The sequence below is a fragment of the Mesoplodon densirostris genome, chromosome 10 (assembly GCF_025265405.1).
Source record: "Mesoplodon densirostris isolate mMesDen1 chromosome 10, mMesDen1 primary haplotype, whole genome shotgun sequence".
Classification (NCBI taxonomy): Eukaryota; Metazoa; Chordata; class Mammalia; order Artiodactyla; family Ziphiidae; genus Mesoplodon; species Mesoplodon densirostris.
In genome coordinates, this window is record NC_082670.1 from 57038412 (window position 1) to 57065676 (window position 27265).

Here is a 27265-nt window from a genome sequence, read left to right on the forward strand (position 1 = left end):
GAAGGAGAAGGTGAGCCTGAGAATGAAAATGGTGACCCGGCTGCTTGTGTGAGTGGAATTCATGAATTCCTGTTCCAGATTCACCCCTGGATGGCTTTCTGTAAGAGTCTGTTTGAAAACCAGCCCAGGTGGCTGCCTGACTCCTAGCAGGGGAGACAGATTTCTTGGCTGATGAATACCAGCAAGTTTGGAGATGCAAAGACCTTGCTCACTGAGGATTTCCAGTTGCCTTTGGCTACAGTGTTCATTGGTGTCAAGCCCTGTGCAGAGTAGTTTACATGTATCATCATGTTACCCGAAAACTGGGTTTACCTCTTGGATTTATTACTTGGAGCAAGTAAGGAGAACACCAAGGATCTTTCCTAAAGCAGTGTCTCCCCAGCAACAAAATTGGGGAAGTTTTTTTTGGCAAGAAGTAGATTTAGTAATATAGGACGCTTGTATGAGATGCAAGCAGTCAGGCGAGGGAGCTCTGCCCTGAGGATTAAGTGGGCTACAATTTTATAGTCAAAGGAAAGGGGGAGGGGGAAAATTTGCGAAGTTTTAAGCTAAGGGAACATGCATACTCAAGAAGGGTCTTGGGTGGTGGACTGAGTGAGTCCAAGCTAAAGTGGATTGAAAGTTACAAGGGTTGGAAATGGTCAACATCATCATTCCTTAGGTTCCAGTTGATCTGGTGGTGTTTAAACCCGAGGCGGGTTTAAATCCTGCAAACCGCTTAAGGTAGTGCTTTAGGCCAGTGTAACTGGGAGTCTTTACAACTGATGTATTATCTTTGCTATTGTTACTTCTCTTGCCTGATAAGTTTGTCCTTTTGATCATTAATTACTGAGACCTGTTCAAAGGCAAGCACTGTGGCTCAGATCACAAAGTGGCTTAGGCCAAAGATGGCTTCTCTTCTGTCAAGAAAGCCATGCCTTGTTCTCTTTCTCCAGGGAACCCCATCCCTGTCTGGTTACAGTCTCATTTAATGTTCTCAGTGACCCTCTTAGGTTGGTGCTATTAGCTTTCTTACTGTGATGGTGATTCTGATTTTATAGGGGAAGAAACCAGGGCTCAGAGAGGTTAATGAACTTGCCCCAGGTCACAGAGCTGGTGGCTGGCACACCTGTTCCTGAGCCTGCTGAGTCATGGCCTTTTAGACAGTGATGACTTGATGACTTCCCTGTGTCACTGCACTAGGGCCGGACAGCGTTTCCCTGCAGTTACTCCTGGTGCAGTAAGTGGGGAGAGGAAGGTTCCCTAGGGTTCTGAGCTGGGCAGTTAAGTTACCCAAGTGTCTGGTGGAAAGAGTAGAGGCGCCGCTGTTCCCGCAGCTCTGGAAGGCCTCTGAGGTCATCTCTAACCATGCTTGGCACAGACCATTCCTCCGAGCTTCCCTTCTCATACCTGTCGGGATCGATTACTCCTTCCCTTCTGTAGAGAGTTCCTTCCGCTCTGTGTGGACCACTCTGTACCCCCACCTGCCCCAGGCATGTGGCCTTGACTTTCTGGGGTTTCATTCTCCCAAGGTTCCTAGCGTAGTGCTCAGGGAACGTGGGGGGAGGTGAATCTGCCAGATGGTTCTCTGCCTGCACAGAGAACAGGGGAGCAGGGGGGAAGGAGGGAGTCAAGAGCCACGTCCCTCAGAGCCTGGCCCATGACTGACTCCACCCCCCACCTCCCCGGGTGCCCAGGTGTGGATGAGGGAGGAACTCTCTGCTCCCAGATGGTTGATATCTGAAGCCTTGTAGGCTCATAACAATTAGTGTATCCGTTTCCTGGACTGGACGTTTGCATGGTTTCCGGTCGTTTGCTGTTGTAGACAGTGCCTCTGGGAAAGGCCTTGTCTCTGTCCCAGGGATGGCATCGCTGGGTCACAGGGATGCAGCCTGTAATCTGCCAGATGGCACCACTGGTTTCCAGTGTGATAGTGAAACCGCACAACTCAGATTAGGACTTGAACCCACGGGTGGGGACTCGAACCAACCGAAACCCAGATTGGGACTTGAACCCACTGTCTTTTAATTAAAGTCATACACCTGGTGTCAGGACCTACTGAAATTCAGGTTCTTTATGTCTCAGCTCAGAAGGAAAAAATTCAGTGAGAGACAAAGTGATAGGTAAGAAGAGGATTTATTTAGAGAGATCCATATTCCATAGACAGAATGCGGTCCGTCTCAAAAGGCAAGAGCACCCAGGGAGAAACACACTCCACAGACAGAGTGTGGGCCATCTCAGAAGGCCAGAGGCCTCGGGGTTACGGGGGTTGTTAGTGTTCACAGGCTGGCTAATTTCATAGGCTAATGAGTGGGAGGAGTATTCTAACAGTCTTGGAGAAGGGGCGAGAATTTCCAGCAATTGGACCCCACCCACTTTGGGGCCTTTTATGGGGGGCCTTCAGTCATGGTGCCTGTGGGTGTGTTGTTTAGCATATGCTAATGTATTATAATGAGAGCTTAATGAGGCTCAAGATCTACCGGAAGTTGAATCTTCTGCCATCTTGGGCCTAATTGGTTCTGACCAGTTTTTGTTGTATCCTCAATGGCTGTGTCCTTCTTTTAAAGGTTGTGCCCTGCCCCCTTCCCTCCTGTTTCAGTTGTGCCCATCTCCACACACCTAGTGGGGTTTGAGAACTCACATCCTTCCACATCCTTGCTGGCACTTGGTAGAGGACACCCAGGGTATTGGAAAGTTTTATTTCTTAAGCTGGCAGAAGGTACACAGGTGCTTGATCGTTTGTTTTTCCTTGTGCTTTCTAGATTCTAGAATTTGTATGTATGAAATGTCTCATAATAAGTAATTTTAAAAGTTGAACAGTGGTGAAGCATGGTGGTGAGTCGGGCCTGCTGAGTGAGCCTGGGCAGCCCCCCTCCTCTTGGTAAGATGGGCCCCTGTGAGTAGTTTCCTTAGTGGTGCTGTGAGGAGTAAATGAGATGATTCACATAAATTGTTTAGTGTTAAGAATCTGTTGCAAAGCTAGGGCTTTGTTTTTGTTGGTTTTTAAAAAAATTTTACGTTTATTTCAGAGTTTTTCAAATACCTCATTCGATCATTTAAAAAGTCAACTAGTGTTAGACCAAGACCGATTATTGTTACCATTTTTTAAGATGAAAAGCCAGACATAAGATTAATTGACTCAGAGCAAATGTGGATCTAGAGCTAAAAAGTTGGCTTTACTCATTTCTGTCTTGCGGATTCAAGCAGAAGAGATGTGCTGCATTTCATCCACGTCAGATTGTTTTCTATGACGTCTGCCACTTTTGCTGATTGAGACTGTGAGTCATCCTTGCTTGGTGCCCCCAGACTGCTGCCCGCCTGACCCTTCTCCAGGTCATCACGTGCTCATATGTGACCCCTCCACAGGGGAACCTTCTGTAACAATGACATCACATGTCATCAACTTCTCACTAAAAGCTGAGGCAGTCTGGGTTTGTGATTTCCCCTTAGACCTGAATGGAAGAACATTTCTGATTTCCTGTCACTACAGGATAAAAATTGTTGGTCCTGTGTTATGGCTGTCTGCCCAGGGCCTTTGTTTAGAGGAGGTCACCCAGGTAGAGAGCTCTTCTTTTTTTTTTTTTTTTTTTTTTTTTTTTTTTTTTTTTTTTTTTTGCGGTATGCGGGCCTCTCACTGTTGTGGCCTCCCCCGTTGTGGAGCACAGGCTCCGGACGCGCAGGCTCCGGACGCGCAGGCTCAGCGGCCATGGCTCACGGGCCCAGCCGCTCCGCGGCATATGGGATCCTCCCAGACCGGGGCACGAACCCGTATCCCCTGCATCGGCAGGCGGACTCTCAACCATTTGCGCCACCAGGGAGGCCCTAGAGAGCTCTTCTGCCTCGGTCCAGCTTTAACCAACCTCAGTGTGATTCCAGGATTGACAATTGCAGCATCTTCTGTGAATTACAGTTGTCGTGGCATGTCATCTTTGTCGTCCTCTTTTTGTTTTTCCCCAAGTTTATTTATTTATTTATTTATTTTTGGCTGTGTTGGGTCTTCATTGCTGGGCACGGGCTTTCTTTAGTTGCGGGGAATGGGGGCTGCTCCCCGTTGCAGTGCGTGGGCTTCAGTAGTTGGGGCTCATGGGCTCTAGATCGCAGGCTCAGGTAGCTATGGTGCACGGGCTTAGTTCCACAGCATGTGGGATCTTCCTGGACCAGGGCTCTAACCCATGTTCCCTGCATTGGCAGGCAGATTCTCAACCACTGCACCACCAGGGAAGCCCTCATCTTTGCCTTCTAAGCCTTGCCAGCTCTGTTTTTAAAAACAGCTTTATTGAGATAGGATTCACAGACATACAATTTATCATTAAAGTGTACAATTCAGTGGCTTTTAGTATATTCACAAAGTTGGGCAACCATCACTGCAATCAATTTTAGAATATTTCATCACCTTAAAAAGAAACCTCAGGGCTTCCCTGGTGGCGCAGCGGTTGAGAGTCCACCTGCCGATGCACGGGACATGGGTTCGTGCCCCGGTCCAAGAAGATCCCACATGCCGCGGAGCGGCTAGGCCCGTGAGCCATGGCCGCTGAGCCTGCGCGTCCGGAGCCTGTGCTCCACAATGGGAGAGGCCACAACAGTGAGAGCCCCGCGTACCGCAAAAAAAAAAAAAAAGAAAAAAAAAAAGAAACCTCATGCCCTTTAGCAGTCACCTCCTATTTCCTCCTGTTCCCAGCCCTAAACAACCACTAATCTACTTTCTGTCTCTAGATTTGTCTGTTGTGGACATTTCATGTAAATGGCACCATACAATACATCATCTTCTGTGACTGGCTTCTTTCACTTAGCATAATGTTTTCAAGGTTATCCACGTTGTACCCTGCATCAGTACTTCATTCCTTTTTATGGCTGACTAATACTCTATTTTATGGGTGTACCATATTTTGTTTATCCATTCATCGGTTGGTGGACATTTTGGTTCCCACTTTTTGGCTATTATGAATGGTATTGCTGGGAACATTTGTGTAAAGTGTTCTTTTTGAGTATATACCTAGGAGTACAGTTGCTGGGTCTTATGGTAACTGTTTAACTTTTTGAGCAACTGGCCAGACTGTTTTCTAAAGTGGCTGCACCATTATACTTATTCCCACCAGCTGTGTGTGATGGTTTCAATTTCTCCACATCCTCACCAACACTTGTTATTATCTAACTTTTTGATCCCAGCCATCCTAGTGGGTATGAAATGGTATCTCATTGTGGTTTTTTTTTTTTTTTTTTTTTTGCGGTATGGGGCCCTCTCACTGTTGTGGCCTCTCCCGTTGCGGAGCACAGGCTCCAGACGCGCAGGCTCAGCGGCCATGGCTCACGGGCCCAGCTGCTCCGCGACATGTGGGATCTTCCCGGACCGGGGCACGAACCCGCGTCCCCTGCATCGGCAGGCAGACTTTCAACCACTGTGCCACCAGGGAAGCCCCTCATTGTGGTTTTGATTTTCATTTGCCTGATGGTTAATGATGTTGATCATCTTTTCATGTGCTTATTGGACATTTGTATATCTTTTATATCTGAAAAATATAAAACAATATACCATTTGTATATCTTATATATCTAAAATGTTTATTCAGATCTTTTGTCCATTTAAAAAAATTGGGTGTTTTTTTATTACTGAGTTGTAAGAATTCTTTCTTAGATAAAAATCCATTTTCAGCTACATAGTTTGGAAGTATATTCTCCCATTCTGTGAGTTTTCACTTTCTCGATGGTATCCTTTGAAGCGTAAAAATTTTAAGTTTTGATATCATTTTTAAACTTCATTTTGTGGCTGCATTGGGTCTTCATTGCTGCGTGTGGGCTTTCTCTAGTTGCAGTGAGCGGGGGCTACTCTTCGTTGCGGTGCACGGGCTCTAGGTGCGTGGGCTTCAGTAGTTGTGGCACGCGGACTCAGTAGTTGTGGCTTGCGGGCTCTAGAGTGCAGGCTCAGTAGTTGTGGCACACGGGCTTAGTTGCTCCGTGGTATGTGGGATCTTCCCGGACCAGGGCTCAAACCCGTGTCCCCTGCATTGGCAAGTGGATTCTTAACCACTGCGCCACCAGGGAAGTCCAAAAAATTTGAAGTTTTGAAATCCAATTTAGATATTTTTCTTTGTTACTAACTCTCTGGATTTGGTTCCTTACATAGGCCTGCATTCACTGATGTTTCCTCAGTGCCTGGAATAGTGCCAGGCGTTATTTGTGGTTTGGCTTAGTGCCAGGGACAGCAGAGGTGGTAAGGGAGAACTAACCAGGCTGGAGGGTTCTGTTTCAGTGCTTTCGGTGGTGTCCTGTGGGATGGAGGGTTAGGCCAAGATAATTAAAAAAAAAAAAAAAAAAAAATGACCACTGACTTGGGTAGTAGGGTTGTGAGTATATCTATTAATTTTGGCTTAAAGCCTTTTGGAAATAGAATATCAGTTCAGTAGGAGCTTCATTGTTAACTCTTTCCTGCCTGAGTTTAGCTTTCTCATTTTCATTGGAGGATTCATCTTCACTGGTGCTTCTCAAACCTAAGTGTTCCTCAGAACCACTTGGAGAATTTAACAGGGATCACTGGATCCACCCCTAGAGTTTCTGATTCACTGGGTCTCAGGGGAGGCCCAGGCATTTGCATTTCTGAGGATTTCCTGGGTGATGGTGATGCTGTTGGTTGAGGAACCACAGTTTGGACACCACTGGTCTACATAATAAGTTTATATTACTCGTATAGTATTGTGGAATTCAGGGGGTTAGCACCTTCCTTTTTTCCCCCCAGAAGCAAGCTCACTTACCACGCTGGTGTATTTATATAAGAATCATCAGTTAAGGTCATCTGTACCTGAGGATCATTTTTCTGAGTGTAGAGCCAAGGATGTGAATTTCACCTACAATCTTGGCCTAAGTTGAGGTCAGGAGAACAGGAGGAAACCACAATATGTTTGAACCCCTACTGTGTGCCAGCTGTACTTTGCTCTGTGTATTACTCATGCTGTTGTGTTTAACCTAAATGCTTATTCCCTGAAGAATGTAGGCGATTTGCCTGTGGTGTCCAGTTAGCTAACTGGTGGTAGAACTGGGTCAAGATGCCCACACACTGCACAGTGATAGCTAATCCAGGGGGAAACAAAAGAACCTTCAGGCTTGGCCCACAGACTTTACTGGCTCTGTTTTAAATGATTTTAATTATTATTTAGTTTCTTTATTAACTTGGACCAAGAGCCCTGGATTCCTGGCATCGAGCGGACCAGCCATGATGCCTTTGTTCTGATTTGATTACCTGTCCTCCTTGCCAATGAAAGGCAAGCCCTTTTCTTCTGAGCTGTCTTTTCCAACACATTTCAGGATCTTTAATGGTGGATACCCTCCAGAAGATTTTGGCAGGTGACCCATGAAATAGGTCATCGTTTCCAAAGCAGTGTCGATTTGATTCAGGGTAAAAGATAAGATAGAGGCTTAGCTAAAGCTTTAATTCTGAAAGAGGGTGTTTGATTTACTGTGTTCGTTGAGGAGAGCTCATTTTGGTGCTGTGTAACAGGAATCACGGGCCGTGTGCACCACACAAATGCAGCTCTGCTTACAGGTTGCTTCTGTGGGTTAAACCCTAAGCACTTGGGCAAGGTCAAGGACAATGGAAGGACATCAGTCCAGGCTGAGTGAGCCCCCAGGCATATTGTCCCAGAGACCCGTCACACCCAACCAGCCACAAGTTCTTTGATTTGTTGAGAAAGGAAATGTAAGAGACAGGAAGAAATCCTGGGCCCTCTGGCAGCTTCCATGGGAATATTTTGTAACAGGGGACATAGGGATGGGCTGATGCCTTAAAGGTTAAGAATTTATAGGAGGCAGGTAGATTTTTCTGATAAGTAATCTCTTTCACTTGTTTCATATCACTGCAGAGTGCTGTTACTTATATTAATTTGAAAGTGCTCTGTGAAATAGCTGTTAGGAAAGGTGATTTTTATCCCCATTCTGTAGGCGGGGTGACAGGTCAGTGAACAGGAGTCATCTGTCCAGGTCCCACAGCTGATAAGTTGCAAACATGGGACACAAACATACATCTTTTCCATCTTTTCTCTGGTTCTGATGTCTTTTCTATCTCACCATGTCAGGGAAGTACCCTGAAGAGATGGAAAGGGCGCGCGCGCGCGTGTGTGTGTGTGTGTGTAGGTGGGTGGGGAAGAGGAGAAACAACAGGTAGAAGGGTTTTCATTAAAATTTAGGTGGCCATATGAGAAGGGGGTCAAGAGCAGAAGTCCCTGCGTAAGTAAGGCTAGTAACCCAAGGGGGAGTGGGCAGTCAGAAGTCTTATAAAGGCTGGTGCTTCTGGCTGGGACCACAGGGAATGTGTAAGAACATAATGAGCCTTGCCAATCAGGGACAAGCAGAGCCATTGTATGTTGGCATCGGGGCTAATGGAATAGAATAAGTAACTGCTTTTTTGGAGGAGGTAAAATCTCCAGATGCCAGGGAACTAATAGGCAGGTAGAGTTTTGGTGATGAGTCCTTGCTATCCAGCCTAGATTACCAACCTGAAGAAGCCCCTTTGAAGAGGAAGGCAGGTTTCCCCCAGCCTTTGGGGGTATGAATAAGGAGGGAGAAGTGCTAAGCTCCGGGTTGTGATCTGCTCTATGGGGAACGACTTTGTTGCCATTCAGATCAGCTTAAGCTGATGTTTTGGGTTATATGACTAAAAATTCGGGTAGGGCCGGTTTCAGGTGCGGTCTGAAACAGTGGCTTAAGTGATGTCACTGAGGCCCTGTTTTCCTCTGTTTCTCTGCTCTGCCTTCATTCACATGGGAGCCCCTTGGCAGGTCTAGGTTCTGCCCCTCACATTTGTAAAATGGTTGTAGCTGTTCCAGACCTTGCACTGTCATCCCATACCTTTCAAGCAAAGACCCAATAGCTGTTGCAGAAGTATAAGGAAGCAACTGTTCCTCAGAAGCTCCAGCAAACATTGGCTCCTATTGTTTTATGTGCCCATTGGCTTGAACAACTTAAGGACCATCCATGGAGCAGGGGAGGGGCCCATTCCACCCAAATTGCATGGTAAAATGGGGAAGCAGTAGCTTTTGAAATGAAATCTAGAGGCACTTTTGCTAGAAAGAAGGGGAATGAAGGCTGGGCGGTAAATGACAGGTCTTGCATACCAGCCAAAGGGAGGAGGAAGTGAAGTAATGCCAGGTAGATTCCCTTGGGGAATTTTTTCAGTGAGGGAGTAACTCTTGCACATGTTAGTTAATAGGCTAGACTAAGCTGTAAGGAGAGATAATAATGTGACTTTTAAAGGACAAAGGGATTTATTTCCCTCTCACGTAATAGTGGTCTAGCAGCTTTGCTTCACACCATTGTTCTTGGTCCCATCTTTCTTCATCATTTCTGTGCCATCTCCTAGATCTAGGTTGTCAACTAGCACAAAAGTAGGAAGGGAAAGTGTGGAGGAAGCAGCCACTGTTGTAAGGGCTCTGGGCCTTAAGTGGTGTGCACTGCTCCGTCTCACATTCTGTTGATGAGAACTTGGTCCTTGGCCTTGTGTAACTGCAAGGGCTGGTGGGAAATGCAGTCCTGAGCTAGGTGACCAGTGACCAGCTTGCAGCTCTGTGTTTATGGAGAAAGGGGAGAAGAAGTTTTGTCAAGCAGTTGGCATCTCCATCACAACTCCCAAACTAGATTTCCTAGGAGGCTTATCCATTCTGAATGATGTTCCTGTGGCAGATAGCACTTCCTCAGGGAAGATTCTGCATCCAGTTCCCTTCATTTGGGGAACCAGGAGTGCTTAATGGGAACTATGTCAGTTTCAGTTAGGTTCAGGTACATACGACAGAAAGCCTAAAATAGGGACTTCCCTGGCGGTCCAGTGGTTAAGACCCCACACTTCCACTGCATGGGGCACGGGTTCGATCCGTGGTTGGGGAACTAAGATCCCACATGCCATGCGGCACAGCCAAAAAATAAAAAAATTAAAAATAAATAAAGGAAAAAGAAAAGAAAACCTAAAATAACAGTGACCTAAGCAAACGTTTGTCCTTTTTTTCTCTTAGATAAAAGACGTTCATCACATCTTTTATTTATTTAATTTTGTTGCCCAACAGAACTTGATTGTAAATAAAAAAGAAATCTGTTATATACTTTTCAAAAAAAAGAAAAACCATGTTTGTCGTGATGATGCATCATGATGTCAGGGACTCTGTTTTGCCATCTCAGCATTTGCTTTCCTCCTCATGGTCCAAGATGGCTGCCTGAATTCCAGCCATCTCGTCACATTCCCTCTGGCCAAAGGAGGAAGAAAGGCCTTCAAAGGCATTTCCTGGAAGTCACACGCAACACTTCCATTTACACCTTATTGGTCAGAACTTAGTCACACAGGGCACCTAGCTGCAAGGGAGGTTAGAGATGTAGCCTTCTTTCCTGGCAGTTATGAGTCTCACCCTAAACTGGGGGTTCTCTTGCTGAGGAAGAAGGGGGAGAACAGACGTTGGGCAACAACAGGCAGTCTCTGATAGAGACCACATGCCCCTGTGTCCTCACTCGGTGGCCTCACCTCTGCCTCTGGGGGGGTGTGTGTGTGTATGTCCCCATGTTAAATTTTAAAACCCATCTTTGTACTTATCTGAAGGGAAGAAATCATCATAATAGCTGACATTTATTGAGTGCCTACCAGGTGCCAGACTCTGTTCTATGTCATTTATTTTTCACAAGAGTGCTCTCGAAGTGCTTACATAGGAGAGCTTAGCATAGGACTGTTGACAGAGGTGTGGGCGGAGTCGAGAGAACCAGAAGGGCTCGGTGAAGTGTCCAGAGATTAGCAGCAGCAGAAAGCCATGGCCACCCCTGAAAGGGTAAGGGGACAGACCAGTGTCACTCCACCGGCCCCACCAGAGCTTAGAGACGCAGAAGAGGGGCTGCCTCAGACCAGGTCAGGAGGTGGAGCTGTAGAAGGAAGCCAGGCCAGCACCCCTGCGAGCCGAGTAGGAGTGGCCCCAGGAGCAAGTCAACACCCTGCCTGTCTCTCCTCCCACCTTGGAGCCCCCGACAGTGCCCTCCTTGGGCTGAAGCCACCTGGAAGCCAGAGAGCAAGGGCGCCTGGGGAAACAGCCCACAGAGTGCAGCCTCCTGGGGAGAGAGTGGGGCAAAGAATGGTAGAAATGGATGCGGGGGAGTGGGGTGGGGGTAGGTGGGAGAGCAACAGAGAACCACCCGCACAGGATGGTTATGACGGCCTTTTACAGGGGAGGGGACCGAGGTGGGGAGAGGGTAGGGCACTCACCCAGCTGGTAAGCAGCAGAGGCAGGACCCTGCTGGCCTCAGATGCACGTCTGCACGTCCCGAGTGGGGAAGGCAGCGCAAACACAGCTCTGATTTGACTGTCAGTCTGCACAGCGGAGGCATCTGATGCCTGGTCAGCGCGTGGAGAGATGTGTTTCGGACTGGGAGTAACCGTGTCCCCCTCGCCCTCGCAGGTTGCTGTTGCGAACCTCAGCGAGGCTGTGCAGGACGCAGACCTGCTTGTGTTTGTCATCCCCCACCAGTTCATCCACCGGATCTGCGAAGAGATCACAGGGAGGGTGCCCAAGGACGCGCTGGGCATCACCCTCATCAAGGTGACGGGCCCTTGCTGCACGCCAGTTACTGGGAACTTCCTTTCCTCTTTCACCTCTTGGAGATAAGGAGCTGAAGGGAAGTTATGGCTGGTTTGGACTTGTTTTTTTAAAGATGCCCGGAAGAGAATCAAAACCACGCTGTCCACGAGCCTTGCTCCTCTCACATTTAGGAGGGGCTGCTTTCTACATAGAGAGGGTTCGCAGGGGTGGGGGGCGCGAGAGTGGGGTCCCCCAAAGAAAGAACCACCAGCTCTGGAAATCTTGCATGGTTTGCATTCGCTGGGAAATTAATCATCTTTACTTCCCAATTCTGGGTTTATTCCCGAAAGAGAGTTTTTAACCAGAAGTCCACAAACCACCCACAGTGGTCCACAGATAGAATTCAAGAGTTCATGGACCTAAATGTGGGAGCGGAATTGCATTTTTATTCATTTTAACCTCTAACTGAAACAAGTGTTTCCTTCGCTTATGAGTGAAGGCCACAGGCCAGAGTTTCAATGACAGTAGTACTAGCAGGACCTTGACCCTGTGATAATAGAAATTACAGGTATTTTCGTATCACTTTACAGTGGCTTCAGATATCTCAAAGTATCATTTATGCTCAACACTACTTGGAAATTATGGTAATTATTATACCTGCCGTGACATCTTTTTATAATTACATTAATAACATACACATACTACTTGGTCACATTTTTTTTTTAACATTTGATAACTATATTTCAGTATAATTGTCTTCCTGGGTAATCTTATGTATTTTGCTTTATGCATATGAAGTCTGAGAATGAGTCCATAAACTTCCCCAGGCTGTCAGGGGAAGAACCCTCTGTGAGAGAGTGTGTTCCATAGTGTTCATAGGTGAATGTTTATGAAAGCAAACAGTTCAATGTCAGTCATCAATAGAATGGACAGATGAATGGTGGAATACTACACAGTAGTAAATGGGAATGAACCAGAGCATTCATGCAGCCGTGTGGGTGAATCTCCAAAGTAATAATATAGCACAAAACAGCACACAGGTGAGCAGTACAGTTTCATTTATAGGTTTTCAAAAATATACTGATATAACTTACTGTTTAGGTGTAGTTTTATGTGGCAAAATGATCAAGAAAAGCAAAGGAACGGCATAAAGCATTCAGGATAGGGTTTCACCCTGGCAGGGACCAGGAAACACTAATAAGGAAGATGAACTTGGGGAGAGACACGGGACTTCAGTGGTGTCCTTCATGTTCTCTTTCTTAACCTGGGTGGTTACATTTTCATTTAGTTTTACTCTTTAAACGGTACATACACAATATGTCTGTTTACTGTTGTAAATAAGAGAGGTTTTTCAAGTTGCGTATGCCATTGGAAGTCTGAATCTAGATGACCTATAAATCAATGATCTCCTGCCTCTTGGCCTTGGTGGTTCATTTTCCCCTAACTTGCTGACATCCTTGCAGGGCATAGACGAGGGTCCTGAGGGGCTGAAGCTCATTTCTGACATCATCCGAGAGAAGATGGGCATTGACATCAGCGTGTTGATGGGAGCCAACATTGCCAATGAGGTGGCCGCTGGGAAGTTCTGCGAGACCACCATCGGTGAGGGCCACCTGGGGAAGGGACATTGGGTGTCTTAACAGGCACACTTTCTGTTTCTGGAATTTTCTGTAGTGGACTCTTCCCTCCTGCCCTTAACATTCTTGGGGTGGACATTCAGTGGGGTGGGAATTTTATGTAGGAGGCCATTCTGTGGGACTGAAGTGTTTCAGTAACCTCTGGAGTGAAAGTAAAGCCAAGGAGACCATGTTGACCTGCTGTGATCCAGTAATGCATTTTCCAGGTTAAACACAAAAACACAAGGGTACTTGTACCAAGAAGCAGGTGGTTACATCCATGGTGGGGCCTTAGAAACCCAGCTTTTCTTTTCTTTTTTTTTTGTCTAAACAACAGGAATTTATTTCTTACAGTTCTGAAGGCTAGAAAGTCTAAGATTAAGGTTTAACCAACACTTTTCTATGATGAGGGCTCTCTTTCTGGCTTGCAGACAGCTGCCTTCTTACATGGGGGTGGGGAGGTGGGATCAGGGAAAGCAAGTTCTCTGGTACCTCTTCTTATAAGGGAAACCCAGCTTTTCTTTACTCACAAGTGCCAGGATCTGGATCCTCATTAGATTCCAAGGAGATCTAGAAATTAATGGGAATGATCCCCACTTTCAGATGAATAAGCCCAAGGCCCAGAGAGTAAGGTACCTGCCCCAAGGTCACACAGCTAATATAGAACCCAGGCGTGAACTTGGGTCTCCTGTTTCTTGAAACAGAAAGCTCTTTCTACTCTTACACATTGGTGTTGTGAAAATATTTGTTTCTTGAAACAGAAAGCTCTTTCTACTCTTACACATTGGTGTTGTGAAAATTTTTGTTTCTTTTAAAAAGGGCTTTGGAATTCCCAAGTGCCCATATTATAGGAATCATAGAAGAGTAATACTGTTGGGTTTGCAGGTGCTTTGCAAAAGTGTATTTAAGTTTGTCTGCCACTCCAGAACTTACTTCCACTCTTGTCAAACACACCAGCAATGTGAATCATTTCTCCTTGGCAGCTTTGTTAAAGGAAGCTCTGAGCATCTGAGCAAGATCAGGCTGTCTTGAGTAAGATGGGATGTATGGGGAAAGGTTCTCATACATGCCTGTAAGTTAGGACATTTTCACTTTCTTTTTTTTTTTTCTCTTTTTTTCTCTTTTATTTGGAATTGTACAGACATTATCTGATTACAGTGGAAAATAGAGATAATCAAAAGAAAACCATTTTTTTTTTAATTTCTTCTAATTTTTTATTGGAGTATACTTGATTTACAGTGTTGTGTTAGTTTCTGCTGTACAGCAAAGTGAATCAGTTATACGTATCCATATATCTACTCTTTTTTAGATTCTTTTCCCATATACGTAATTACAGAGTATTGAGAAGAGTTCCCAGTGCTCTATATGTAGGCCCTTATTAGTTATCTGTTTTATATGTAGTAGTGTGCATATGTCAATCCCAAACTCCTAATTTATCCCTCCCCCTGCTTTCCCCCATGGTAACCATAAGTTTGTTTTCTATGTCTGTGACTCTATTTCTGTTTTGTAAATAAGTTCATTCATACCATTTTTTTTAGGTTCTACATATAAGCAGTATCATATGATATTTGTCTTTCTCTGACTTACAAAAACCATTTTTAATTTCATTTAAATTTCATTATTTTTTTCTATTTGTGGCAAACTATTTACGGCTGTGGTTGTTATATACTCTTTTATAATTGTTTCATTTACTTCTATCAGCATACATCTTCATAGCTGCATTCTGTTGACAATCCATTTATCTGGGCACTTAGAAAAATTTTTTTTGGGGGGGAGAAACAATAATTTTGGAGAGGAGAGGTATCACAAATAGTAAAAGGAAGAAAACAAAATGACCTATAATAACATTACCCAGGTTGATATTTACAAGAGCAATGTAGTCACAGGTAAGAAAACTCAAACAGTACGAGAAGGTATAAATTAGAATTAAGATTGTAATTTCCCACCTATTCCCTCTTCCCAAAGAGAATCACTGTTAGCAGTTCCCATGTATCCTTCCAGAAAAAAATTTTCATATGTATGCTAGTCTGTATATAGGTTTTATTCTTTCATAGTTAGTTCTTTTATTCATCTATGCTTTTAATGTAGCCTGTCAAATTGTTATGTAATTACTTTTATGTTTCAAAAATAATTGTTAACTAGTTGTTCCAGCTCAATCCTATTTGCCAGTAATCAATTTGCTAATCAGTTGGTTAGGATTGACTGGTTACACCAAACGTTCTATAGGGTTGAGACTTCTCCAATCCTTGATGCAAAACTGTAGATTTGAGGGACTTCCCTGGTGGTCCAGTGGTAAAGAATCCACCTTCCAATGCAGGGGATGCGGGTTCGATCCCTGGTTGGGGAACTAAGATCCCACATGCCGGGGGCAACTAAGCCCACGTGCCACAACTACTGAGCTCACACCTCAATGAGAGAGCCTGTGTGCCACAAACTACAGAGCCCACGTTCCCTGGAGCCCACGCACCACAACTAGAGAGAGAAAACCTGCACACCGTAACTAGAAAGAAGCCTGTGAGCCACAACAAAAGAGCCCACGCTGCAACGAAAGGTCCCGCGTGCCACAACTAAGACCTGACGCAACCAAAAAAAAAAAAAAAAAAAAAACCTGTAGATTTTAGCTAGGATTTTTACCTGCCTCTTGGCCTTGTTTCTCCCAGTTGGGTGCATTAGACTTTTTTGGTGTGTAACACAGACAAATGCACAGAAGTTACATCTCTTCCTCTGGCTTCTGTTTACCCAGTGCTTCTACTGCCTTCTCTGTGGGTTGGTCCATGGCTGGTAAGAGTGACCTGAATTAAATTAACTTAACTGTTGAAAGTAAGATAGAACAGGAAAGTGATATTTTAAAATTTTTCTTATTTTATCTGAATTTAATTGTGAGGAAATATCAGACAAGCCCAAAGGAAGGGACATTGGTACAAAACAACTGGTCCACACTCTTGAAAAATGTCAGTGTCATAGAAGATACTGAAAGGCTAAAGAAGTCTAGAGAGACCTGACCACTAAGTGCAGTGCAGGATCCTGGGCTGGATCCTGGTTGCCATAAAGGCAACACTGGGGTAATGGGGGAGATTTGAATATGGGTTGTAGTTAGATAATTGTGTCAACGTTAAATTTTCCGGATTTGATCGTTGTGCTGTGGTTATCCAGGTCTCCTTTCTTGATGACATTAGCAGCCAACTCATTTTTAATTATGACAGATTCAGGAATCTTAGTCCACTTGAGTCTTCTGTGCAGGAGGAAGAAGATGGCATTGTTTTCAGTGTCTGGTAAAAACACTAACGCGCATGGGGAACTGCGGCACCCCCTTGTGGTGAGAACTCCCTCCCTTCTTGGGACTGACTTCGCAGACTCCGAGACTTCCACCCAACCCACAAATATTGTTCAAAGTCTGTTATGTATCAGTCATGATGCTAAATGTCAAGGATTCATAAGCCCCTTCTATGTAGAAGGAGCTTCTAGGTACACAAACAATAGGGAATTACAGACTGAGATGAGGGTTTTGAAGGAGTCTTATTAAATAGGTTGATTACCTCCAAAACTTGGTGTGGAAGAGAAGTGGGATTTTCCTGTCTTTTAGTTCATATTGAGTTTGGGGAGCCCTTCCACGTGGCTGATGGGCCTTCCCTGTTCTGGACCAGATGCCATGGGTCCCTGCTTGCTGCATCACTGCTTATGACTGGTAATAATAATACGGTCAGTGCTTTCTTTTTTTTTTTTTTTTTTTTTTTAGGTTTAAATACATTGCATTTATTATCATTACTGATGTTCAAATTATCACATCTTTGGCCAGTGGAAGCCTCTTCAAGGTGACTCTTTTTTTTTTTTTTTTTTTTTTAATTTTTTTTTATTTTACAAATTTAATCAGTTATACATATACATATGTTCCCATATCCCCTCCCTTTTGCGTCTCCCTCCCACCCTCCCTATCCCACCCCTCCAGGCGGTCACAAAGAACTGAGCTGATCTCCCTGTGCTATGCGGCTGCTTCCCACTAGCTATCTACCTTACGTTTGGTAGTGTATATATGTCCATGCCGCTCTTTCACTTTGTCACAGCTTACCCTTCCCCCTCCCCATATCCTCAAGTCCATGCTCTAGTAGGTCTGTGTCTTTATTCCTGTCTTACCCCTATGTTCTTGATGACATTTTTTCTTAAATTCCATATATATGTGTCAGCATACAGTATTTGTCTTTCTCTTTCTGACTTACTTCACTCTGTATGACAGACTCTAGGTCCATCCACCTCATTACAAATAGCTCAATTTCATTTCTTTTTATGGCTGAGTAATATTCCATTGTATATATGTGCCACATCTTCTTTATCCATTCATCCGATGATGGACACTTAGGTTGTTTCCATCTCCGGGCTATTGTAAATAGGGCTGCTATGAACATTTTGGTACATGCCTCTTTTTGAATTATGGTTTTCTCAGGGTATATGCCCAGTAGTGGGATTGCTGGGTCATATGGTAGTTCTATTTGTAGTTTTTTAAGGAACCTCCATACCGTTCTCCATAGTGGCTGTACCAATTCACATTCCCACCAGCAGTGCAAGAGTGTTCCCTTTTTTCCACACCCTCTCCAGCATTTATTGTTTCTAGATTTTTTGATGATGGCCATTCTGACTGGTGTGAGATGATATCTCATTGTAGTTTTGATTTGCATTTCTCTAATGAGTAAAGATGTTGAGCATCCTTTCATGTGTTTGTTGGCTGTCTGTATATCTTCTGTGGAGAAATGTCTATTTAGGTCTTCTGCCCATTTTTGGATTGGGTTGTTTGTTTTTTTGCTATTGAGCTGCATGAGCTGCTTATAAATTTTGGAGATTAATCCTTTGTCAGTTGCTTCATTTGCAAATATTTTCTCCCATTCTGAGGGTTGTCTTTTGGTCTTGTTTATGGTTTCCTTTGCTGTGCAAAAGCTTTTAAGTTTCATTAGGTCCCATGTGTTTATTTTTGTCTTTATTTCCATTTCTCTAGGAGGTGGGTCAAAAAGGATCTTGCTGTGATTTATGTCATAGAGTGTTCTGCCTATGTTTTCCTCTAGGAGTTTGATAGTGTCTGGCCTTACATTTAGGTCTTTAATCCATTTTGAGCTAATTTTTGTGTATGGTGTTAGGGAGTGATCTAATCTCATACTTTTACATGTCCCTGTCCAGTTTTCCCAGCACCACTTATTGAAGAGACTGTCCTTTCTCCACTGTACATTCCTGCCTCCTTTATCAAAGATAAGGTGACCATATGTCCGTGGGTTTATCTCTGGGCTTTCTATCCTGTTCCATTGATCTATCTTTCTGTTTTTGTGCCAGTACCATACTGTCTTGATTACTGTAGCTTTGTAGTATAGTCTGAAGTCAGGGAGCCTGATTCCTCCAGCTCCGTTTTTCGTTCTCAAGATTGCTTTGGCTATTCGGGGTCTTTTGTGTTTCCATACAAATTGTGAAATTTTTTGTTCTAGTTCTGTGAAAAATGCCATTGGTAGTTTGATAGGTATTGCATTGAATCTGTAGATTGCTTTGGGTAGTAGAGTCATTTTCACAATGTTGATTCTTCCAATCCAAGAACATGGTACATCTCTCCATCTATTTGTATCATCTTTAATTTCTTTCATCAGTGTCTTATAATTTTCTGCATACAGGTCTTTTGTCTCCTTAGGTAGGTTTATTCCTAGATATTTTATTCTTTTTGTTGCAATGGTAAATGGGAGTGTTTCCTTGATTTCACTTTCAGATTTTTCATCATTAGTATATAGGAATGCCAGAGATTTCTGTGCATTAATTTTGTATCCTGCAACTTTACCAAATTCATTGATTAGCTCTAGTAGTTTTCTGGTAGCATCTTTAGGATTCTCTATGTACAGTATCATGTCATCTGCAAACAGTGACAGCTTTACTTCTTCTTTTCCCATTTGGATTCCTTTTATTTCCTTTTCTTCTCTGATTGCTGTGGCTAAAACTTCCAAAACTATGTTGAATAAGAGTGGTGAGAGTGGGCAACCTTGTCTTGTTCCTGATCTTAGTGGAAATGGTTTCAGTTTTTCACCATTGAGGACGATGCTGGCTGTGGGTTTGTCATATATGGCCTTTATTATGTTGAGGAAAGTTCCCTCTATGCCTACTTTCTGCAGGGTTTTTATCATAAATGGGTGTTGAATTTTGTCAAAAGCTTTCTCTGCATCTATTGAGATGATCATATGGTTTTTCTCCTTCAGTTTGTTAATATGGTGTATCACATTGATTGATTTGCGTATATTGAAGAATCCTTGCATTCCTGGAATAAACCCCACTTGATCATGGTGTATGATCCTTTTAATGTGCTGTTGGATTCTGTTTGCTAGTATTTTGTTGAGGATTTTTGCATCTATGTTCATCAGTGATATTGGCCTGTAGTTTTCTTTCTTTGTGACATCCTTGTCTGGTTTTGGTATCAAGGTGATGGTGGCCTCGTAGAATGAGTTTGGGAGTGTTCCTCCCTCTGCTATATTTTGGAAGAGTTTGAGAAGGATAGGTGTTAGCTCTTCTCTAAATGCTTGATAGAATTCGCCTGTGAAGCCATCTGGTCCTGGGCTTTTGTTTGTTGGAAGATTTTTAATCACAGTTTCAATTTCAGTGCTTGTGATTGGTCTGTTCATATTTTCTATTTCTTCCTGATTCAGTCTTGGCAGGTTGTGCATTTCTAAGAATTTGTCCATTTCTTCCAGGTTGTCCATTTTATTGGCATAGAGTTGCTTATAGTAATCTCTCATGATCTTTTGTATTTCTGCAGTGTCAGTTGTTACCTCTCCTTTTTCATTTCTAATTCTATTGATTTGAGTCTTCTCCCTTTTTTTCTTGATGAGTCTGGCTAATGGTTTATCAATTTTGTTTATCTTCTCAAAGAACCAGCTTTTAGTTTTATTGATCTTTGCTATCGTTTCCTTCATTTCTTTTTCATTTATTTCTGATCTGATTTTTATGATTTCTTTCCTTCTGCAAACTTTGGGATGTTTTTGTTCTTCTTTCTCTAATTGCTTTAGGTGCAAGGTTAGGTTGTTTATTCGAGATATTTCCTGTTTCTTAAGGTGGGATTGTATTGCCATAAACTTCCCTCTTAGAACTGCTTTTGCTGCATCCCATAGGTTTTGGGTCGTCGTGTCTCCATTGTCATTTGTTTCTAGGTATTTTTTAATTTCCTCTTTGATTTCTTCAGTGATCACTTCGTTATTAAGTAGTGTATTGTTTAGCCTCCATGTGTTTGTATGTTTTACAGCTCTTTTCCTGTAATTGATATCTAGTCTCATAGCATTGTGGTCGGAAAAGATACTTGATACAATTTCAATTTTCTTAAATTTACCAAGGCTTGATTTGTGACCCAAGATATGATCTATCCTGGAGAATGTTCCATGAGCACTTGAGAAAAATGTGTATTCTGTTGCTTTTGGATGGAATGTCCTATAAATATCAATTAAGTCCATCTTGTTTAATGTATCATTTAAAGCTTGTGTTTCCTTATTTATTTTCATTTTGGATGACCTGTCCATTGGTGAAAGTGGGGTGTTAAAGTCCCCTACTATGATTGTGTTACTGTCGATTTCTCCTTTTATGGCTGTTAATATTTCCCTTATGTATTGAGGTGCTCCTATGTTTGGTGCATAAATATTTACAATTGTTATATCTTCTTCTTGGATTGATCCCTTGATCATTATGTAGTGTCCTTCTTTGTCTCTTCTAGTAGTCTTTATTTTAAAGTCTATTTTGTCTGATATGAGAATTGCTACTCCAGCTTTCTTTTGGTTTCCATTTGCATGGAATATCTTTTTCCATCCCCTTACTTTCAGTCTGTATGTGTCTCTAGGTCTGAAGTGGGTCTCTTGTAGGCAGCATATATATGGGTCTTGTTTTTGTATCCATTCAGCCAGTCTGTGTCTTTTGGTGGGAGCATTTAGTCCATTTACATTTAAGGTAATTATTGATATGTATGTTCCTATTCCCATTTTCTTAATTGTTTTGGGTTCGTTATTGTAGTTCTTTTCCTTCTGTTGTGTTTCTTGCCTAGAGAAGTTCCTTTAGCATTTGTTGTAAAGCTGGTTTGGTGGTGCTGAACTCTCTCAGCTTTTGCTTGTCTGTAAAGGTTTTAATTTCTCCATCAAATCTGAATGAGATCCTTGCTGGGTAGAGTAATCTTGGTTGCAGGTTTTTCTCCTTCATCACTTTAAGTATGTCCTGCCACTCCCTTCTGGCTTGTAGAGTTTCTGCTGAGAGATCAGCTGTTATCCTGATGGGGATTCCCTTGTGTGTTATTTGTTGTTTTTGCCTTGCTGCTTTTAATATGATTTCTTTGTGTTTAATTTTTGACAGTTTGATTAATATGTGTCTTGGTGTATTTTTCCTTGGATTTATTCTGTATGGGACTCTCTCTGCCTCCTGGACTTGATTAACTATTTCCTTTCCCATATTAGGGAAGTTTTCAACTATAATCTCTTCAAATATTTTCTCAGTCCCTTTCTTTTTCTCTTCTTCTTCTGGAACCCCTATAATTCGAATGTTGGTGCGTTTAATGTTGTCCCAGAGGTCTCTGAGACTGTCCTCTGTTCTTTTCATTCTTTTTTCTTTATTTTGCTGTGCAGCAGTTATTTCCACTATTTTATCTTCCACCTCACTTATCCGTTCTTCTGCCTCAGTTATTCTGCTATTGATCCCATCTAGAGTATTTTTTATTTCATTTATTGTGTTTTTAATCGATGCTTGATTCGTCTTTAGTTCTTCTAGGTCCTTGTTAACTGTTTCTTGCATTTTGTCTATTCTATTTCCAAGATTTTGGATCATCTTTACCATCATTATTCTGAATTCTTTTTCAGATAGACTGCCTATTACCTCTTCATTTGTTAGGTCTGGTGGGTTTTTATCTTGCTCCTTCTCCTGCTGTGTGTTTTTCTGTCTTCTCATTTTGCTTATGTTACTGTGTTTGGGGTCTCCTTTTTGCAGGCTGCAGGTTCGTAGTTCCCGTTGTTTTTGGTGTCTGTCCCCTGTGGCTAAGGTTGGTTTAGTGGGTTGTGTAGGCTTCTTGGTGGAGGGGACTAGTGCCTGTGTTCTGGTGGATGAGGCTGGATCTTGTCTTTCTGGTGGGCAGGTCCACGTCTGGTGGTGTGTTTTGGGGTGTTTGCAGACTTTTTATGAATTGAGGCAGCCTCTCTGCTAATGGGTGGCGTTGTGTTCCTGTCTTGCTAGTTGTTTGGCATAGGGTGTCCAGCACTGTAGCTTGCTGGTCGTTGAGTGAAGCTGGGTGCTGGTGTTGAGATGGAGATCTCTGGAAGATTTTCGCCGTTTGATATTATGTGGAGCTGGGAGGTCTCTTGTGGACCAGTGTCCTGAAGTTCGCTCTCCCACCTCAGAGGCACAGCACTGACTCCTGGCTCCTCAATTTGGGATGATTTGTTGTCTATTCATGTATTCCACAGATGCAGGGTACATGAAGTTGATTGTGGAGCTTTAATCCGCTGCTTCTGAGGCTGCTGGGAGAGGTTTCCCTTTCTCTTCTTTGTTCTCACAGCTCCTGGGTCTCAGCTTTGGATTTGGCCCCGCCTCTGCGTGTAGGTCGCCGGAGGGCGTCTGTTCTTCGCTCAGACAGGACAGGGTTAAAGGAGCAGCCTCTTCGGGGACTCTGGCTCACTCAGGCCGGGCGGGAGGGAGGGGCACGGAGTGCGGGGCGAGCCTGCAGCGGCAGAGGTCGGCGTGACGTTGCACCAGCCCGAGGCGCGCCGTGCGTTCTCCCAGGGAAGCCGCCCCTGGATCCCGGGACCCCTGCAGTGGCAGGCTGCACAGGCTCCCGGAAGGGCGGTGTGGACAGTAACCTGCGCTCGCACACAGGCTTCTTGGCGGCGGCAGCAGCAGCCCCAGCGTCCCACGCCCGTCTCTGGGCTCCGCGCTTTCAGCCGAGACTCGCGCCCGTCTCTGGAGCTCCTTTACGCGGCGCTCTTAATCCCCTCTCCTCGCGCACCAGGAAACCAAGAGGGAAGAAAAAGTCTCCTGCCTCTTCGGCAGCTCCAGAGTTTTCCCGGACTCCCTCCCGGCTAGCTGTGGCACATTAGCCCCCTTCAGGCTGAGTTCTCGCCGCCAGCCCCAGTCCTCTCCCTGCGCTCTGACCGAAGCCTGAGCCTCAGCTCCAGCGCCGCCCGCCCCGGCGGGGGAGCAGACAAGCCTCTCGGGCTGGTGAGTGCCGCTCGGCACCGCTCCTCTGTGCGGGAATCTCTCTGCTTTGCCCTACCCAGGTATGTGGGGAGTTTCTTGCCTTTTGGGAGGTCTGGGGTCTTCTGCCAGCGTTCAGTAGGTGTTCTGTAGGAGTTGTTCCACGTGTAGCTGTATTTCTGGTGTATCTGTGGGGAGGAAGGTGATCTCCGCGTCTTACTCTTCCGCCATCTTACCCGGAAGTTCCCCAAGGTGACTCTTCACGGTCAGTGCTTTCTTATCCATGATTTAAAACAATAAAAGATCTAAAAATTTTAAAGGTACATTTGATAATGCCATTTGCAGCAACATGAATGGACCTAGAGATTATCATACTAAGTGAAGTGAGTCAGACAAAGACAAATATCATTTGATATCACTTATATGTGGAGTCTAAAATATGATACAAATGAACTTATTTACAAAACAGAAACAGACTCACAGACATAGAAAACAGTGGTTACCAAAGGGGAAAGAGGGTGGGGTTGGGATTAGCAGATACAAACTACTATATATAAAATAGATAAGCAACAAGGTCCTACTGTATAGCACAGGGAACTACATTCAATATATAATATATTCCATATCCTATAATAAACCATAATGGAAAAGAATAAAAATAAATAAAAGGTGAGTTTGAGAAAATGTAAGATTGCTGTAAATCAAGCTCACCTACCTAATGGACACCATGTGTAATTTGCAGCCACAGAGGCACCAACAGATGCCACCTTGTATCAGTGGCAAATGGAGAACAGTCTTCTCCCTGCCATGTGTCAGGTTACTCACAGCTGCTGATGGTTGGATTAAAGTGGCTCGAGTGGGAGGAGTGGGGGCCTGTCTGGAACGCTTGTCTGGAACACTTGTGAGCCTTGAGGCACCAGGCAGTGGCCGTGGCGGTGAGGACAGAGGAAAAAGACAGGAATAACATCACAGTGTGAGACCGGGGCTGGTTTGCCCAACCCAGGTGATGAAACGGTGCTGCAGGTCTGGAGGACTGTTTAAAAAAGGAAGAGGACAGTTTGCTCAAGCAGACGTACTTCTAATATTTGGACAGAGGAGAACTCAGCTAAATGACATCATAGCAATGCCTGTAGAATAGAAAATGTGTTTCTTTTTTTGTTGTTGTTTCTTTTTGGGCTGCACAGCATGGCATGCGGGATCTTAGTTCCCCGACTAGGGATCGAACCCGTACCCCCTGCATTGGAAGCATGGATTCTTAACCACTGGATCACCAGGGAGGTCCTGAAAATGCGTTTCTAAGTATTGGGTGTAGGTATTTTAAACATTTTATTATATGATGGCAGATTTCCTTAAACCAAACAGAAGTAGGGAGAACAGTATCATGACACCACTACCCATCTTTAGTAATGATTAACTGCTGGCTGGCCTTATTTCACCTGTTTCCCACCCTCTTTCCACTCTCCCCTGGATCATTTTGACATTATATTACTTCTGGGTGTAACTTAGATTGTTGACAATCCTCTGGTTTTCTTCCTGCGTTGGAAGACCATAGTTCTGAGTGTGAATGTTTGTTGCTTGTTTATCTTCTCTTTTCCCACCCCTGAGAGGAACATAGCATAGAGAGGGAGTGCGGGCCCTGGAGCCAGAGCACCTAGGTTAGAGTTGGGGCTCTGCCTCCTACTAGCTGTGTGACCTAGGGCAACTTGGTAAACCTCTCTGGGCCTCCTGTCTGTCAGTGGGGCAAATCCGTCATAGGCATGTAAGTATCAGCTATCTTATTATTATTATTATTATATAGACCTTTGTGTGATCGTTGTGAGCCTAGGCTGTTTTCACACCTGATGGCTATTTAACCTCAGACAGTCCTGAGCTGCCATAGTGTTTTACTCATGAGACTAGAGGAGGTTAAATCAGAGGTTTGCCAACTTGTCTGCCCATTGGAGTCACCTGGGGAGCTTCAGAAATTAGTGATGCCTGCTCCACCCCAGAGCTTGTAATTTAATGGGTCTGGGGTGTGGCCAGCCTTTGGTGTTTTTAAAGACCCTGGGTGATTGTAATGTGAAAACAAGCTTGGGAATAGGCTTGAGAACCTCGAGGCAGGAAGGGCCACAGTGCTATAGTCCCCAGGCTCTGTGTGGAGATCATCACGTGGGAGCTAGGTCTTGGCTGGTGAATTTTATCATCCTGATTTCTGGAGCCCTCCCAGAGCAGAGCGCCACCCCGCATCCCACCAACCAGAGCAGATCTCACATCAGGCTCTACGTGTAAAGTTTTATTTTTGTTTTGAACTGAAAGTCGCTCACCAAAAAAATAACGTGAAAAGTACTGATCCTCTGTGTCATTCTAAGCACGGTCCCAAGGGAGGGGATACAACGGGAACAAAAATGAGGACCCTTTGAATTGCATTTCCGTCTTCCACAATTGTCAGGAACATGTTTGTTGATGTTGTATCAGTTCTCTTGTTGCCATAGTGATGCTAAGTAACAAACAATCCCAGATTCTCAGTGACATCCAAAATAAGCACAGCTAACACGTCTGTCGGTCCGCTGGAGGCTGGCGGATCAAAGCTGGGGTGGTTCTGCTCCTTTGTCTCATCTTCCTGTAGAGTCCAGTGGGCCAGCCAGGATGTATTCTCATGGTGAAGGCAGAGAGACAAGGGAACCAGCCCTACTGCTGCACAAATAGGCTTCAAGCCTCCACTATGTCAGGTCTATTAATGTCCCATTGACCAAAGCCAGTCACATGACTAAGCCCAAGGTCAAGGGGTGGGGAAATCTGTCCCACGACCCTCTGTGAGTCCAGGCACGTCCTCTGGTCAAGCCAAATGTTGGTAGAAAGGGATGTACTTTCCTCCCCTGGAAGGAGCTTATAAGTGTGTGTGGTAGCAAAAAATTGCAACAGTTTTAGATATCAAACAATAGAAAGATGCTTAGATAAAATATAATGCATGTATGCAGTAAAATACAAAGCAGCCACTTAAAGTAATGTAGAAAGTGTATGATGTCACTGAAAATTATTCCTGCCATAAATGGGGGAAAGCAGATTATGAAATCACATATGTTGTTCTCAATTTTGAGAAAAACTATGTATATTCCTATTTCAGTAAGTTAAAGATGTATGCCAACTTGTTAATGATCCTGTGGTGGGACTGTGGAATATTTTAATTTTCTATTTTTAGTCCTATGACTCTTCAAAATTTCCTATCAGGAAAATATGTTATTTTTGTAATAAGAAAAACGTCATTTTAAACTGTGTTAGATGCAAAAATTAAGATGAGAGGCTGTTATTAATATCCTTTTTTCTAACCTTTCAATAGGCAGCAAGGTAATAGAGAACGGCCTTCTCTTCAAAGAACTTCTGCAGACTCCAAATTTTCGAATTACAGTGGTGGATGACGCAGACACGGTTGAACTGTGCGGTGCTCTGAAGGTAAAGCAGCCTTGATATTTCTGCTCACAGGAGGAGTGATCACACAGGGCCACTGCTAGCATCATCGCAGCCAGTCCTGAAGAATGGCCTCTGTGTTCTGTGCACGTACTTCTGGGGAGAATAGTGAATTGGCAGCCTTGTTTATCACTTCCTGCTTTGCCCCAGCCTTTGCTTGGCGGTTAGATTTCCTCTCTCACTCATGGTTGGCTTTTATTTGTAAATCTGGGAGAAGGGTGGGTTTTTGTTCTTTGGGAAATTGACAGCATTAACATTTGGAGAGCCAGGGACTACTTTGATTGTGGAGTCTTACCTGGGAGTGAAGTATTCTTTTAATTTATACATTTCTCCTACTTACTGGCTTGAGCAGGAAGAGGAACTTGGCCCCTCTGAATGATGCTACTTGACTGGTTTGACGGTGTGGTTGGTTGTTGTTTTTTGTTTTGTTTTGCTTTCTGCGGTACGCGGGCCTCTCACTGTCGTGGCCTCTCCCGTTGCGGGGCACAGGCTCCAGACGCGCAGGCTCAGCGGCCATGGATCACGGGC

General features: G+C 44.1%; 1 protein-coding gene across 5 annotated transcripts in view; it reads left to right on the forward strand.

Moving 5' to 3' along the window:
- The window catches only part of GPD1L (glycerol-3-phosphate dehydrogenase 1 like), a 71441-nt gene that overhangs the window by 18992 nt on the left and 25184 nt on the right, over positions 1-27265 (forward strand). For all 5 annotated transcript variants that reach the window (XM_060109536.1, XM_060109533.1, XM_060109532.1 and 2 more), the window contains exons 3-5: positions 11391-11531; positions 12974-13112; positions 26610-26722. In XM_060109536.1, the coding sequence (XP_059965519.1) occupies positions 11391-11531; positions 12974-13112; positions 26610-26722 (393 nt within the window). The remainder of the gene's footprint in view (positions 1-11390; positions 11532-12973; positions 13113-26609; positions 26723-27265) is intronic.